Here is a 14,783-nt window from a genome sequence, read left to right on the forward strand (position 1 = left end):
AGCTTCATTTATGTCAAAAGTTTTTTCGTATGTGCTTGTCTTTAAAGAAAGTTCGAGGACAGATTTGAAAATAGCAATTCCGCCTCTGAGTTTCGTGTAGAAATACAAACAGTCGAAAAAAGAAAGGTGGAAAAGCGGGCCTACTGGCTGATCGTCGACAGAATTTAAATTACTCCTCAACCAGGTCGAAAATTTAATTTAGCTTGCGCATTACAAAAGCAATATGCGCGTCGCGAACCTACTCATTTTTATATGTAGTGCCTCACTTCCCAAGCACACGTGCATCTTTACAAGTTGATCCTGAGGAGTGGATAGGATCAAGGATCTTAAAGGATTTGCACTTAGAAAAGGGATTCAATAATCACATAATCACAGAGAAAACAATAAATATTGCAGTGCACACTTAAAATAAAATCTATCACTTCAAGCATTTATATCTAATATGTATCTTGCTGCAGCTTGCTTACTACTCTTTGCTCATATCTTAGACTAAGTCAAGTTTATACATTACGCATTTGGGTATTAATTATTTATATATATAAGCCTCTCACTAGAGTGTTGTTGTTTGCTGCTGTCGCTACCTGTGAAGCTTGGGCGAGATCCTTATTCTATGTAATGCTAGCTTGTGAATTTGCAGTATCGCTAATGCTCAATAGTACCGTGAAGTTGGCATAATAAACCATGTTACTCATATGTTCTTTTACTCAGCTTGTTTCTAGTCTGGACTCGTCTTACTTTGCGTTATATAATAAACTTCCTTTTTATTCCATCACGCTTTTACTTAAGGTTAACGTCAGGCCTTTTTAGAACAATTGCACTGCGTTATCAATCTGTTCATGCTTAATCCTAGGTATCTGTTCACTTCAAAGAGATGTTATTTTATCGCTGGCACAGCACTGTGCTGGAATTTACAAGTTAAATCTACCGACTGTTTTACGCTAACAGGTGGTGCCTTATTTACGTCACCTTTGAAAATAGGGAATAACCTCATGGAATCGAATCTTTCTCACAACTTTCCTCTTTTGTCTGGACGTTTAAGTATTTCCTTTAAAAACAAGTCATTAATTTGTCCTCGATTAAATTTCACTTACTAATACTAAGCACATATAATCATCATTTTCATATTACTATTTAGTGAGAGAAGTGCATTGTTCGCTCCTTCCTCTTTCCTCATTTTAGTACCTCGGGGCTAATTAATACCTCTCGAGTACATCATTTTCCTTACATACTAACTTATAACTAAAATTGAAAATCGCCTCTACGACATGTCCTCCTGTTTGCATAAAGATTATTCATGTAAATCCTTGTCTACAACTTATTCTGTATTTCATTTTCCAGACGCGTTGTTTTAATACATAAGGTTTCCTTTCAGCACCGGTTAACGTCCGTAGTCAGTTCAGTTCCGTTCTTGTTACTCATTGGTTAATCCTGATCTCCAATACCTTAGAATTTTCTTACAGCTTAAATTAACTTAATTCCTGGCGTTATAAAATTTTCTTAAATCTTGATGGTGGAACAATCCTTTGATTTTATTCGTGGCAGGGTCAGATAACAAATAGCTACCAATGTGTGGTTTCTTCATTATCACAAAGGGACCTTCATAAATGTGTTGCCACTTACGATTCTTCTTTAACAACAGGGATGGTTTAAAGTGAGTCCTGACTAATACCTTTTCTCCTTCTTTGAAATCTATAACTCTGTTTACCTTTTTATCAAATGCCTTTTTTCGGAGGTTAGCATACGTTGTCAATGATATGAGAGCTTGCCTGATTTTTGCGTCTAGGTCCAATTCGTTGTCCTGTAACTTTGGAAGGGGGTCTATCCATTCATTCCTCTCTTTTGATCTTGACATTCTCATGTGGCGTGAATCCGGTCGACAGATGAGGAAGGTGGTTTACAATCTGTTCGAATGGTGTTACGAAGTCTACCCACTTAGATTCCTTAATCGGAATGTACGTCCTTATAAATCTGTTAAATTCTTTGAAGATTCTTTCTGTCGGATTCGATTGCGGTCGAAACAGGGATATCAAAATTTGATTCCATGGCGAGCAAGAAATGCACGCCATGGGCGTGATGTGAAATTTGAAGCATTATCAGACAAGATTGATTCTGGAACCCTGAATCGTGGGAAATAATCATTTTCAATGCGACGAATTATTGGATTTGCACAAGATTATTTTACTGCGTACAGTCTTATGTGCTTAGAAAAATTGTCCAGGATTGCTACTAAGTATTTAGCGCCTCCCCTACCGGTGGGTAGTGGACCTGCTAAATCAATACTAAGAAGCTGGTTTGGCCTTTCAGCAACTATTGGATTTAATGGAATTGAAGTGGAAATGTTTAAGTATTTTGCCTTTTGACAGATGACACAGTTTCTCAATAATTTATGAATTCTCTGGTGTAGATTCGGAACATAACAGTAAGTCGAGATTTTCCTTTTACATTTTTCTGGTCCGTAGTGACCCCATGAAATGTGAGTGTACCACAGATGTTCAATGAAATTTCGAGGCGAGGGATGCAAACACACCACCTCTCAGATGACTCAGACGTCTTATGAAATAGCACTTGGTTATGAACTTTATAAAACTTGGATAACTTGTGGGCTGGATTTTCGTGAAGAATTTGTCTAACCTTTTTCCATTTTGGATCTGTATTTTGAAGAATCTGAATCTGCCTACATAACTGAAGAAAATATTTTCTGTGAATTGGATCTTTCATTAACAAAACTTTATAATTAGACATTTGTTCCACCAGTTCGCTGGTTTCTAGTAAGCCCTCAGGTGAGCGAGAAAGTGCGTCTGCTATAGCATTATCTTTACCTTTTATATATACAATGTCAGTCATATTCCTGCAGGAATAAGCACCATCGAGTAAGACGAGGGTGTTGCAACTTGCATGTAAGGAGGAATGATAAGGCTTGATGGTCTGAATAGACTTTAATTTTTCTTCCATAGATATAATAGTTAAATCGCCTAAAAGCCCATATTACGGCAAGTGCCTCCAACTCCGTAACCGAATAAGACTTCTCACACTCTGATAACACTCGACTCGCAAAGCTGATCACTTGGATTTGCTCGTGTTCATTTACTAATTGAATCTGGAAAAGACAAGCGCCGATACCCACAAAGGAAGCGTCTGCAGTAATACAAAATTCCTTCTCCATCTGAGGATGGAGAATGTTACTGTTAACCAGACTGTCTTTAATTTTCTTAAATCCGTCTTGGCATTCCGGCGTCCAATTCCAATGTGAATTCTTTTTTAAAAGGTTGTGAAGAGCGGGATTGTTCAATACCTGATTGGGAACAAAACGTCTGAAAAAATGACAAGACCGATAAATCCTCTGTTGCCTTTTTGTAACAGGGGTTGGAAAGTTTTTTATAGCAGACAATTTTTCCGGGTCGGGTTTAATTCCTTCAGGGGTGATGATGTGTCCTAAAATTTTAATTTCACTTTTTCCAAACTTGGATTTCTTAAGATTTGCTGTAACACCATACTCTCTGAATCGTTGAAATTTCTTTTGCAGAAGGGCCACATGATCTTCCAAATTTTTCGATGCTACAAGAACATCATCCACATAGACTGTTACCTCATCTAAAAGTTCAGGACCTAGTACATAGTCAAGGGTAGAAATAAAAATTCCGGAACTCACATTTAGTCCAAACGGTACAATTTTGAAATGGTAAGATCTACCTGCAAATATAAACGCAGTGTACTTCCTAGACTCCTGCGCAAGTTTTACTTGCCAGTAACTGCTTTTCAAATCAAGGGTACTCAAATACTTAACTCCATGAAACTTCTGCAGATGCTCTTCAAGAGCCTCTGGTCTCGTTCTTATGGGTACTATAATTTTATTGATTAATCTTGCATCTAGGACTAGCCTTACGCTACCATCTGATTTTAGCACAGACAATAAAGGACTCGAATAAGGTGAATGAGATACTTCTATCACATTCCAGCGTAACATTTTCTTGATCTCGCACTTGACAGCTTCGCGTCTCGCATATGGAATGGAATAGCTTGTTCTACAGTAGGTTGAATGGGGCAGGACATCCATTCGATATTCAAAGCCTTTTATTAGTCCAGGTTTCTTAGAAAATACTTGAACGTAATCTGTTAACAAATTGTAAAGCTCATCCTTCTGTTTGGATAATTCAATGGACTCACTAGCTTTACCGTATAATTCATTCTGACCGGGAATTAGGTCTTTATACTCATCGTCATTAACACTTTCAAGATCTGTCATGTCTTCTGTCTGACTGTACTGTTGTCTTTTAGTCCATGGCCGTACTGCTATTTGAAGCACCCCAAAGTTTGTCTTCACCTTACTTCTTAACAAATTTACAGTTACTTGTTGCTGGCTCGCTACTAGAGTACAGATTCCACACTCGATGTCAATTTTAGCTTTCGTCTGCCTGAAGAATTCCATACTCAGGATACATGGCACTGATAGGTTTTTAACAATAAGAAAAATGCACGTTACTGAAATACTCTATCTGGATTTGAAGCTGAGTCTGAAGATTTACACGTTGTGTTAGTGGACCAATTGCTCCCGATACGGTGCAACCTTGAATTGGAAGTGATAAAACTTTGCATACAGAGGATATTTGCTTAAATAAACATAAAGATAAGACATTTATATTAGCTCCTGTATCTACAATGGCTTTTACTGGTATGTTGGCAATTGATACTCTTATGGAAGCTTGAACTTGTTCGTCCCATACGTCATCATTGTCTTTAGTCTCAGTGTCTGCTACTAGATCATCCCGTAAGTTTGTCTCTTTGTCATACCTAATTGCTTTAATTTCGTGTAGGCTAAGGGACAGGGTGCCCCCATTCAAACTTGCAGCATCCTCTAGGAGGCTCAAAGGTGCTGCTTTTAATTTTCCGCTCGACGCTTACTTTCCTGCTGATTTATATTTCTTAAAGTTTCTTCCGTCTGGAACTGGTGTTGGTTTTGTGGTACGAACTCGGTTGGAAACGGATTTTGTTGTCCTGGCGTATTCGCTTGCACATAATAAATTTGCGTATTATGCGGGCGTTTAGGCTTCAGAGTTCGCTTGTGGCTGAAAAGTATTTTGCTGTGGCTTGTGTTGATTGTAACCGTTAGTGAAAGGTGTACATTGGTCTCCACCTTGATTATGCCATTTATTTCTTTTCCACTGTCGATTTGAATCGTAAGACTGATCGTTTTGATAATCCCCGTTGATCGGTTGCGTGTTTCCATATTGCTGGGGCTGTGTGTTATAATGTGCATTTTCGTACTGAGGTGGTGACGAATTATATATTGGATTGTATCTCTGGCCGTTATTGTACTTATTTTTGTATTTGCTGTTGGAGTACGTAGTGTGTTTATTTTTGAAACAGTTGTGGGGTTGGTACTGGCTGTGGCTGTGACGCGCTTTCGCTCGGCCACCATTGTTGCCTACGTATTCTGTATTGTGCTGGCCGCCTGCACTGAAGTGGGCGTTGCCAACATCAACTCTAGCGTCCTCGTAAATCAGATCTAACGAGTCTAACACAGATAAGAAAGTGTCCGTATCGTCCTCAGACACGTTTACTAACTTTTCTCTGATCGCAATCGGTAGCTTAGTTTTTAGAATCATAATAACGTCTTTGGCGGTGATGGGCGAATCCCAGAACTTGATTTTCGCTAAATACTTTTCAAAATATCTTCTCAAACTACCGCGCTTACTGTTAAAGACTTCGGCGTTGTAAACCTCTTTTCTCAGACGCTGCTGCACACCAGAACTCCAGAATTTAGCTAAAAACATCTGTTCAAACTCTTTGTAATTTTTACAAGAGTCGACCATTTCGGTTCCCCATAAGGCAGCATCGCCTACGATAAATCCACTAACGAATTGAATTCGCTGGCGGTCACTCCAGCTATTCGGGAAAATTCCTGAAAAATTTCGGAGGAACACTATAGGATGAATTCCTTTTCAGTGGGTGAAAGGTCGGAAAAATACGATGTTTGATCACGCTTTCCTCCTGCATCAAACTGACAAGTGGGTGGGCTGGTAGTCTGGTTAACTTGTGCTTCTATATAACTAGGAGTTTGAGCGTTATCAAATGGTGAACGGTAATGTACTTGCTGTTGTTAATTACTTCGTGGTGAATTATTCCAGTTTCCTGACACGGGAGGTGGGGAATTTTCAACTTGACATTTTAGTGTACGAACTTCATCAACTATCTGTTGACGCCAATCAGGTAAATCTTGAGCTAACGTTCGTCTTATCTGGCCTAATTCTGACATCACCGTGTCTCCTGTTTTTCCAGGGGCTGCCAATATTTCAAAGGCCACGTTTTTGACCGTTTCCCTGAGTTCGTTCTTGACCTTGTTTTCTATGAATCCGTTTTTGTTTTTAATCCACTCTTGGTAGTGGTCGGACAATGCTTCAGCATGTGCCTTAACAGTATTCTTTATTTGATCCTCTACATTAAGAGTCTCAATCTGTTTGGAAAGATCAACAACATTCTCGATCGTGTCTACTGCGGTTTTAACTCCTTTGACCTCATCAGAGATTGCAGTATAATCTTCTTTTAAGATCGCAGCTTGTTTTTGATATTCTATCACTTTTGAATTTATCTCTCCCTTGGCTGCTTCGATTTTTTCATCTAACCGTTTTGAAACATCCTCTATTTTTGACTCTACTTGTGTGTCAATTTCTAGCCTCATGATCGTAATCTGACTACTGATTTGGCTTTGGACATTACACAACAGAGTATTTAAATTTAGTTCGTTTACTGAATTTAACCGTGTATTTAGGTCATTTATCTCCGTTTACAGATCTGTTTTTACTGAATTTGTCTGTTTTTACCGAATTTATTTCTGTTTTTACTGAATTTATGTCTTCTTTTACCGAGTTGCACAGATTTGTAAGGACCTGATTTTTATTATGCCGTCTTTCGGCCTTCTCTTTTTCTTCGCGGGCCTTTTCATCTAATCTTTCCTGTTTTTGGCATTCGAACTTGCGTTCCATTATTGCTTCGATCATTGCAGCCAAGTCATTTTTTTCAAAAGCGGGAATAGTTTGCACACTAGGGCCAGCTTCTAAAACTTCGGTTGAGGCTGCTTCTGCCTCCGCTCGTGTACCTATCGCGCGTGATCGTAATGGATAGTGAGGTCCATTCGCATCACCGCTGTCGTCTGGTTTTGTTTGTGTGCGCTGTTTACCGTCAGCCATGGTCGTGGATTATTTGTCAAATGTCAAAATGCTACAGATACTGTTTGTCAGTCGTTTGTCTGTGACGTAGTGCTATGGCTTACTGGGACCTAAGATGAAATTTTAACTCTAAGTAACAACTGACGTTCATTTACGCCGAGAAGACAAGATGGTTCCTACTAATTACAAACAAATGAAATATCACACGTTTTACAAGTTTTGAGCGTAGTTATCCGCCATATCGTAATTTTTTTATGCACTGACAACAATGTTACACTTTCACTGAATTTAACTACGTAAGAATGGACTATGGACAAATTGAAATAAAGCTGTTTCAAGGCAAGGAAAGACAGGTTTACGTTCTGATCAACTCGAAAGATGCTACGTCACTACGAAAGCTTGGCTACTGCGTATAAAAATTTGACTTACTATGGCTGTCTTGATAATGATACAGCTGGATACTCGCGTTTTTTGGTAATTTCATCAATCGTTCTTCTGAATTAATTAAAAGGTTTTCCCACTTCTCTTTCTCGGTTGAATTGCATCCTCATGAAAAAATGAGTTATTAGAACAAGCACTGAAAAATTAAAAAACACATACATGAAATGATTTTTGATCAAGTCCCTGTCCGGGTGCCAAGTGTAGAGTGGCTCTTCGGGGACAAATAATAAAAAGAATTGTTACTTTTTTAATGTCGAAAAAGTGAATATTTTGGTGGGCCACTTGGCAACAGAATCAGGGATTTATTACGCTATTATAATAACATACGTTGACCATTAAATACCTGAATAAGAGCTACATATTGATACATATATTTGAGATCGCTCGGAAGAAACATTACCATTTCTGTGCATTTTTATAGTCGCGATACAGTCATACCCGGAACAACACTAAGGGACCAGAAGATTTATAGACTTTAAAAGAAATGCAACACTACACAATTAAAAAAAGTTGGTTCAGAAATAATAGGAAAACGATAATGTTCCTTCTGCCTCATGCTGCGTTCGGCCCATCAGCGTGATCGTAATTTCTGATGATGAAGTAACACAAAATACTTAACAGTTAAGTAAATAAGGAGATGGACTCATCAAGGTTAATCTACGAAAATAAGCACACTTATCTTTAACACACGTTTTTTTAATGCTACGTACCTTTTCATATTAAATTACAATAGATGACCATTGTGGTTAAATACTTTATACATAACGGTCAAAATGTCCTCTTGATGCTGTCTGTTAGATATCAGTTACAAGAAACTACATCTTTTCTGATTGGAAAAAATAACAATTAGCATATTCACTCAATATTTTCACATCAAATATAAAATACAGTTGTGGAACGCAGCAAGTACGCGTCCGCCTCTCATGGAATACAAACAGTAAAAGGTGAGGCGCCAAAAGCCTCATTTGTCTTGAAACAACAGAATTCTTTTTTATACCATTAATCGATACATGTACATAGATTTACTGGCGCCGCGCAAGAACGGCAAAGATAAAGAATAATAGATTCTGTCGCTGCTATGCGATGATTCATTTCTTTTACTTTACAGTTGTTCGATAACTTTAGGCCATCAGGCGTTTACTATTGAGCGTATATTAATGTTTGTGAGTCGAAAATTACTAATATTACAAACTGAATGTTTGTACAGGTCTGTAAGTACAATCTACACAGAACAAAACAGTTCACAAGAACTGGAGTTGCGCATTACAGCTACACGCATAGATACACCAGTATTCAGACAAGTACACATAGAAAGTACACAGTGACATGAATTCAGACTGAGTATTCCATGTCCTGCAGAGTAGCACACGGGGATACCGTCAGTTAATTGAGCTTTCGTCTTCCTCTGGCATTCTAAGTACACGAAGCATTAATTAGCAGCTGGGAGCTGTACCTTCGTGTCGCCACTGCTGTCGAACTCGTGCGGTAGTTTATACGTTGCTACAGCGTTAGATGTTACCGAGGTTCGGAGGCTGCTTGGGAACACATGACAAAGACCCCGAAAATTACTTGAAAGGACGTTGATGTGACAAGTGCCCCGAGGACATTCTAGAATTATGTGGTTGGATGACGCTTATGTCCAACCGATACAAGTGTTTTTTTGAACTTCCAATGATTAAATTGCAGCCGTACTGTAATTGTTGTGAAGCTCATTGATATTTGTTTTCTATGATACCACGGAACTCTCGGAACTGTAGCATGAACTAACGAGTAGTGGCCGCCTTTGATTTTAGATGTCTGCGACCATTCCTCTTACCAGTCCGAAGACAACCGTTTCGTGAGCATGGGTATCATATCTTTGTGAGGGAGCTTTTCATATGTGTACTAGCTCCATTAGCTCCATGTAGAAATATTTGCTTTACACGGGCATCTACTTTTTTAATTTCAGGTATCCAAGGGGGGCCATTCATCGATACCATCACGACGCTAGGCGCTTCAGTCGGTTTAAGTAGTTCAAAGTTCTAGGGGACTGATAACCTCAGATGTTAAGTCCCATAGTTCTCAGAGCCATCGAGGCAGGGGCAGAGGCAGAGCCATCGAGGCAGGGGCAGGGGCAGAGCCATCGAGGCAGGGGCAGGGGCAGAGCCATCGAGGCAGGGGCAGGGGCAGAGCCATCGAGGCAGGGGCAGGGGCAGAGCCATCGAGGCAGGGGCAGGGGCAGAGCCATCGAGGCAGGGGCAGGGGCAGAGCCATCGAGGCAGGGGCAGGGGCAGAGCCATCGAGGCAGGGGCAGGGGCAGAGCCATCGAGGCAGGGGCAGGGGCAGAGCCATCGAGGCAGGGGCAGGGGCAGAGCCATCGAGGCAGGGGCAGGGGCAGAGCCATCGAGGCAGGGGCAGGGGCAGAGCCATCGAGGCAGGGGCAGGGGCAGAGCCATCGAGGCAGGGGCAGGGGCAGAGCCATCGAGGCAGGGGCAGGGGCAGAGCCATCGAGGCAGGGGCAGGGGCAGAGCCATCGAGGCAGGGGCAGGGGCAGAGCCATCGAGGCAGGGGCAGGGGCAGGGGCAGAGCCATCGAGGCAGGGGCAGGGGCAGGGGCAGAGCCATCGAGGCAGGGGCAGGGGCAGAGCCATCGAGGCAGGGGCAGGGGCAGGGGCAGAGCCATCGAGGCAGGGGCAGGGGCAGAGCCATCGAGGCAGGGGCAGGGGCAGAGCCATCGAGGCAGGGGCAGGGGCAGAGCCATCGAGGCAGGGGCAGGGGCAGAGCCATCGAGGCAGGGGCAGGGGCAGAGCCATCGAGGCAGGGGCAGGGGCAGAGCCATCGAGGCAGGGGCAGGGGCAGAGCCATCGAGGCAGGGGCAGGGGCAGAGCCATCGAGGCAGGGGCAGGGGCAGAGCCATCGAGGCAGGGGCAGGGGCAGGGGCAGAGCCATCGGGGCAGGGGCAGGGGCAGGGGCAGAGCCATCGAGGCAGGGGCAGGGGCAGGGGCAGAGCCATCGAGGCAGGGGCAGGGGCAGGGGCAGAGCCATCGAGGCAGGGGCAGGGGCAGGGGCAGAGCCATCGAGGCAGGGGCAGGGGCAGGGGCAGAGCCATCGAGGCAGGGGCAGGGGCAGGGGCAGAGCCATCGAGGCAGGGGCAGGGGCAGGGGCAGAGCCATCGAGGCAGGGGCAGGGGCAGGGGCAGAGCCATCGAGGCAGGGGCAGGGGCAGGGGCAGAGCCATCGAGGCAGGGGCAGGGGCAGGGGCAGAGCCATCGAGGCAGGGGCAGGGGCAGGGGCAGAGCCATCGAGGCAGGGGCAGGGGCAGGGGCAGAGCCATCGAGGCAGGGGCAGGGGCAGGGGCAGAGCCATCGAGGCAGGGGCAGGGGCAGGGGCAGAGCCATCGAGGCAGGGGCAGGGGCAGGGGCAGAGCCATCGAGGCAGGGGCAGGGGCAGAGCCATCGAGGCAGGGGCAGGGGCAGAGCCATCGAGGCAGGGGCAGGGGCAGAGCCATCGAGGCAGGGGCAGGGGCAGAGCCATCGAGGCAGGGGCAGGGGCAGAGCCATCGAGGCAGGGGCAGGGGCAGAGCCATCGAGGCAGGGGCAGGGGCAGAGCCATCGAGGCAGGGGCAGGGGCAGAGCCATCGAGGCAGGGGCAGGGGCAGAGCCATCGAGGCAGGGGCAGGGGCAGAGCCATCGAGGCAGGGGCAGGGGCAGAGCCATCGAGGCAGGGGCAGGGGCAGGGCCATCGAGGCAGGGGCAGGGGCAGGGCCATCGAGGCAGGGGCAGGGGCAGGGCCATCGAGGCAGGGGCAGGGGCAGGGCCATCGAGGCAGGGGCAGGGGCAGGGCCATCGAGGCAGGGGCAGGGGCAGGGCCATCGAGGCAGGGGCAGGGGCAGGGCCATCGAGGCAGGGGCAGGGGCAGGGCCATCGAGGCAGGGGCAGGGGCAGGGCCATCGAGGCAGGGGCAGGGGCAGGGCCATCGAGGCAGGGGCAGGGGCAGGGCCATCGAGGCAGGGGCAGGGGCAGGGCCATCGAGGCAGGGGCAGGGGCAGGGGCAGGGGCATCGAGGCAGGGGCAGGGGCAGGGGCATCGAGGCAGGGGCAGGGGCAGGGGCAGGGGCATCGAGGCAGGGGCAGGGGCAGGGGCAGGGGCATCGAGGCAGGGGCAGGGGCAGGGGCAGGGGCATCGAGGCAGGGGCAGGGGCAGGGGCAGGGGCATCGAGGCAGGGGCAGGGGCAGGGGCAGGGGCATCGAGGCAGGGGCAGGGGCAGGGGCAGGGGCATCGAGGCAGGGGCAGGGGCAGGGGCAGAGCCATCGAGGCAGGGGCAGGGGCAGGGGCAGAGCCATCGAGGCAGGGGCAGGGGCAGAGCCATCGAGGCAGGGGCAGGGGCAGAGCCATCGAGGCAGGGGCAGGGGCAGAGCCATCGAGGCAGGGGCAGGTCTTCAAAGCGTGCTGCTTGCTGCTGATCCGTGGCACAGGTGTCTAATCAAACTGTGTCCTCAGTAGGGACCCGTACAAAGACGTTGCTCTCCACCGATCACAGCCCCACCGTAGTCCAGTCGTAGGCGTTTTCTCATCTCGTAACTACGTGTCAGTTACGAAGAGCCCATATAAGCTTATCATCAATCGTCCCAAGATATTTAGTTGCTTTCGCAACTGGAAAAGTGTCGTCGCAGTTGCACCGTTACGGGAAGTGGAATCCTGTGATTAGTAGAGATCGAAAGAGAGGACTTGCTATCAGATTCCGAGGCCACTTCCTGCACTTCACTCGTGTACACGTACGACCGCGGCGTGCATTTTCGGATGGCAGGACTGAAGAGTACTGGCCTCAAAATATATGCATACGTCACCTGCGTACTGTAATATTGTAAAAGACTGGCAGAGCGGTCATGAAGGTCTGCGGTATAGAGACAGTAAAAGGGGAGCCTTCTGCTAGTTTTGTTGGTACCAGTGTAATTCTGTGTTGTAAAATGATTGCCTTCCTATTGCTCAGAAAGCATAAGTTATGCACGAGTGGTTTTGGAATCTGGAGTTTCTACAGTTTTTTCTCAAAGGGTTGACAAGAAGACGTTGTCGTATGCTCTAATGAAACCTATCAACGCAATATCATATAATCAGCCAGAGAGAAATTTAGCTGTATGTCAAGAACAGTAAAAGGGTTTCAGTTGTCCCCTTTCCTTTTCGAAATCAAAGTTGATTCCCGGTAATAGCTTGTTTTCACACCGCCATTCTAAGCGCCGTATTAATCTTTTCCATTACCTTCGTCGAACACAGTATGATGATGAAAGGCAGATCTGACTCGTTTTTATCAGATCTTTTTCCCGACTTGTGGATGGGGACACGCTACATGTTTTCAGTAAGGGGATTTTAATCTTTTGCGTCCGAAAACTAGCTGTCGTACACAGAAACGATTCTTAAAGTCGGATGTCTGTTGTCTGACAGATTTTAATGTTCTGTGTTACATTCCAGATCCAGGTTAATGCAGATTCTTCGCCGGATGGAGTGCAGAAATTCTCGATTTTCGGTTTTTGTACGTGAATATTTGTGCTGCAGCTTGTGCTTTCTTAAGGACAAGAAGCTTTTATCATTAGAGATATTTTTGTATTTTCTTAATGCCTCTTTGTGCGATTCAGAATCTGACGCAGTCCTTAAGGAACGCAATCGGGGTGACGGGTGACTAGTTGTCGGCATATGTAGTTTTCCAGGTGCCGAGACTACCCCTGCTTCATCGATAAGCGACGCAAAGACCTCACAGTATCTTTCACGATTCTCAGTAAAAGTGATAGATCCCACGTTTTCTTCCAGTAGTACTTCGAGTAAGTTCTAATTGACTTTGTGTGTTAAATTTCCGGGTGATTGCGAGGTTGACAGTCTCCGTAGATTGTGCGTTTATCATAATTTGAATAGGCAATGGATCCGGACCTGTCGCCGTGGTACACAGTGCAGTTGATGCTGTGCTAAAGGCCACTGCCGTCAGAACTTCATTTGGTCGTACTGTTCGTTTGGGTGAGCCGTCATTTAGTACGGCAAGGTTTTCCCAGTCCAGTACATCCACTAGCATTTTTCCCCGTTGCGTTGGCATTTCTGCAGCGCCGCAGTGCACGGTGGCCGTTACAGCCACCTGGGAGCCAGTGGTCGTTGTTAACTGCTGTCTGGAGAGCCTTTCATTAGGTGCTTCGAGTACAGAGATCAAATTCAGAGGGAGGTAGTTGGTCGGCAGAGGGATACCCACCGTTTGCAGTGGGTCATGCCGAGTTCCCGGATTGACAACGCAAAAGTGGCTGTCTTGTTTTACGAACCACGCTGCACCGCGTCGTCTGTCTTCTCTAATGACAAGTAGCCCTGGAGTGCGAACTATTCGTTCGGTTTTAACCGTGTTTCGGTGATGAAACAAATGTCAACTTGAGTTTCGAGCACAAAATGTCGAAGGCTATGTTTGTTTGCCTTGAGCGATCTTGCGAGACGAAATTTACATAAACATCTCTTGTACATTTTGAAGTACACAGGCAAGCCGGTGCATAACAACCATTCTGTCAATGAAGACCAAAAAATATTGATTATTAGAAATTATTGGTGTAGCTGCATATTTTTCAGTGATAGCACGTTGTAAAAGATCATCGCTTACACGCAGTGTATTGTTGTATATGATAGTGGTTTGATCGGTCTGGCAAAGAAAACAAAAACTGTTTTTTTTCGTAAACAGTTCACCTTACTTCTCGACAGTTTCCTGTGAGAGATGTGCACTTGGTCCAGCGATCCTCCAACTTATTGATCACAGCGGAAAGATATATTCTGTCAAACCGTTCAAAATACTCGTCGACTGCAACTGTCACTTCATTTGATTTAAATTTCTTCCGAGCAAGCCAGAGTTTGAAGTTTGGAAACAGGAAGAAGTCAGTTGGGCTTCGAACTGGATTTAGTCACCAGACTTTGCCCCAATTCGTGCACTTCCAGCATATTCAGCACCGGTACTTGGGAATGGTGCACTGGCCTGGTGAAACAACGCGTTTTGCTTGCCAACCTTGATCTTTATTCAGCCAACAGAAGTTTCAAACGATCCAGCAATGAACCGTAACAGGGTCCAGCCTTGATTCTTTCACGAAGTAACCTATGAAGATTATTCCTTGGGATTCACAAAAAACACTGGCTAACACCTTAGCCTATTTCCAACGTTTCCACTCTGGAGTATAATGGTCTGATCGTTTC

General features: G+C 45.5%; 1 protein-coding gene across 1 annotated transcript; it reads right to left on the bottom strand.

Moving 5' to 3' along the window:
• Nucleotides 1–9,665: 9,665 nt before the first annotated feature.
• Nucleotides 9,666–11,975, bottom strand: LOC126419747 (basic proline-rich protein-like). Its single transcript, XM_050086924.1, has one exon. It carries the CDS (start codon nt 11,973–11,975, stop codon nt 9,666–9,668), a length of 2,310 nt encoding a protein of 769 aa, XP_049942881.1.
• Between the last annotated feature and the right edge of the window lie 2,808 nt (nt 11,976–14,783).

This window comes from Schistocerca serialis, chromosome 9 (assembly GCF_023864345.2).
Source record: "Schistocerca serialis cubense isolate TAMUIC-IGC-003099 chromosome 9, iqSchSeri2.2, whole genome shotgun sequence".
Classification (NCBI taxonomy): Eukaryota; Metazoa; Arthropoda; class Insecta; order Orthoptera; family Acrididae; genus Schistocerca; species Schistocerca serialis.

Coding starts and splice junctions, on each gene's coding strand:
- LOC126419747 (XM_050086924.1), bottom strand. CDS start 11,975: ATGGCTCTGCCCCTGCCCCTGCCTCGATGGCTCTGCCCCTGCCCCTGC.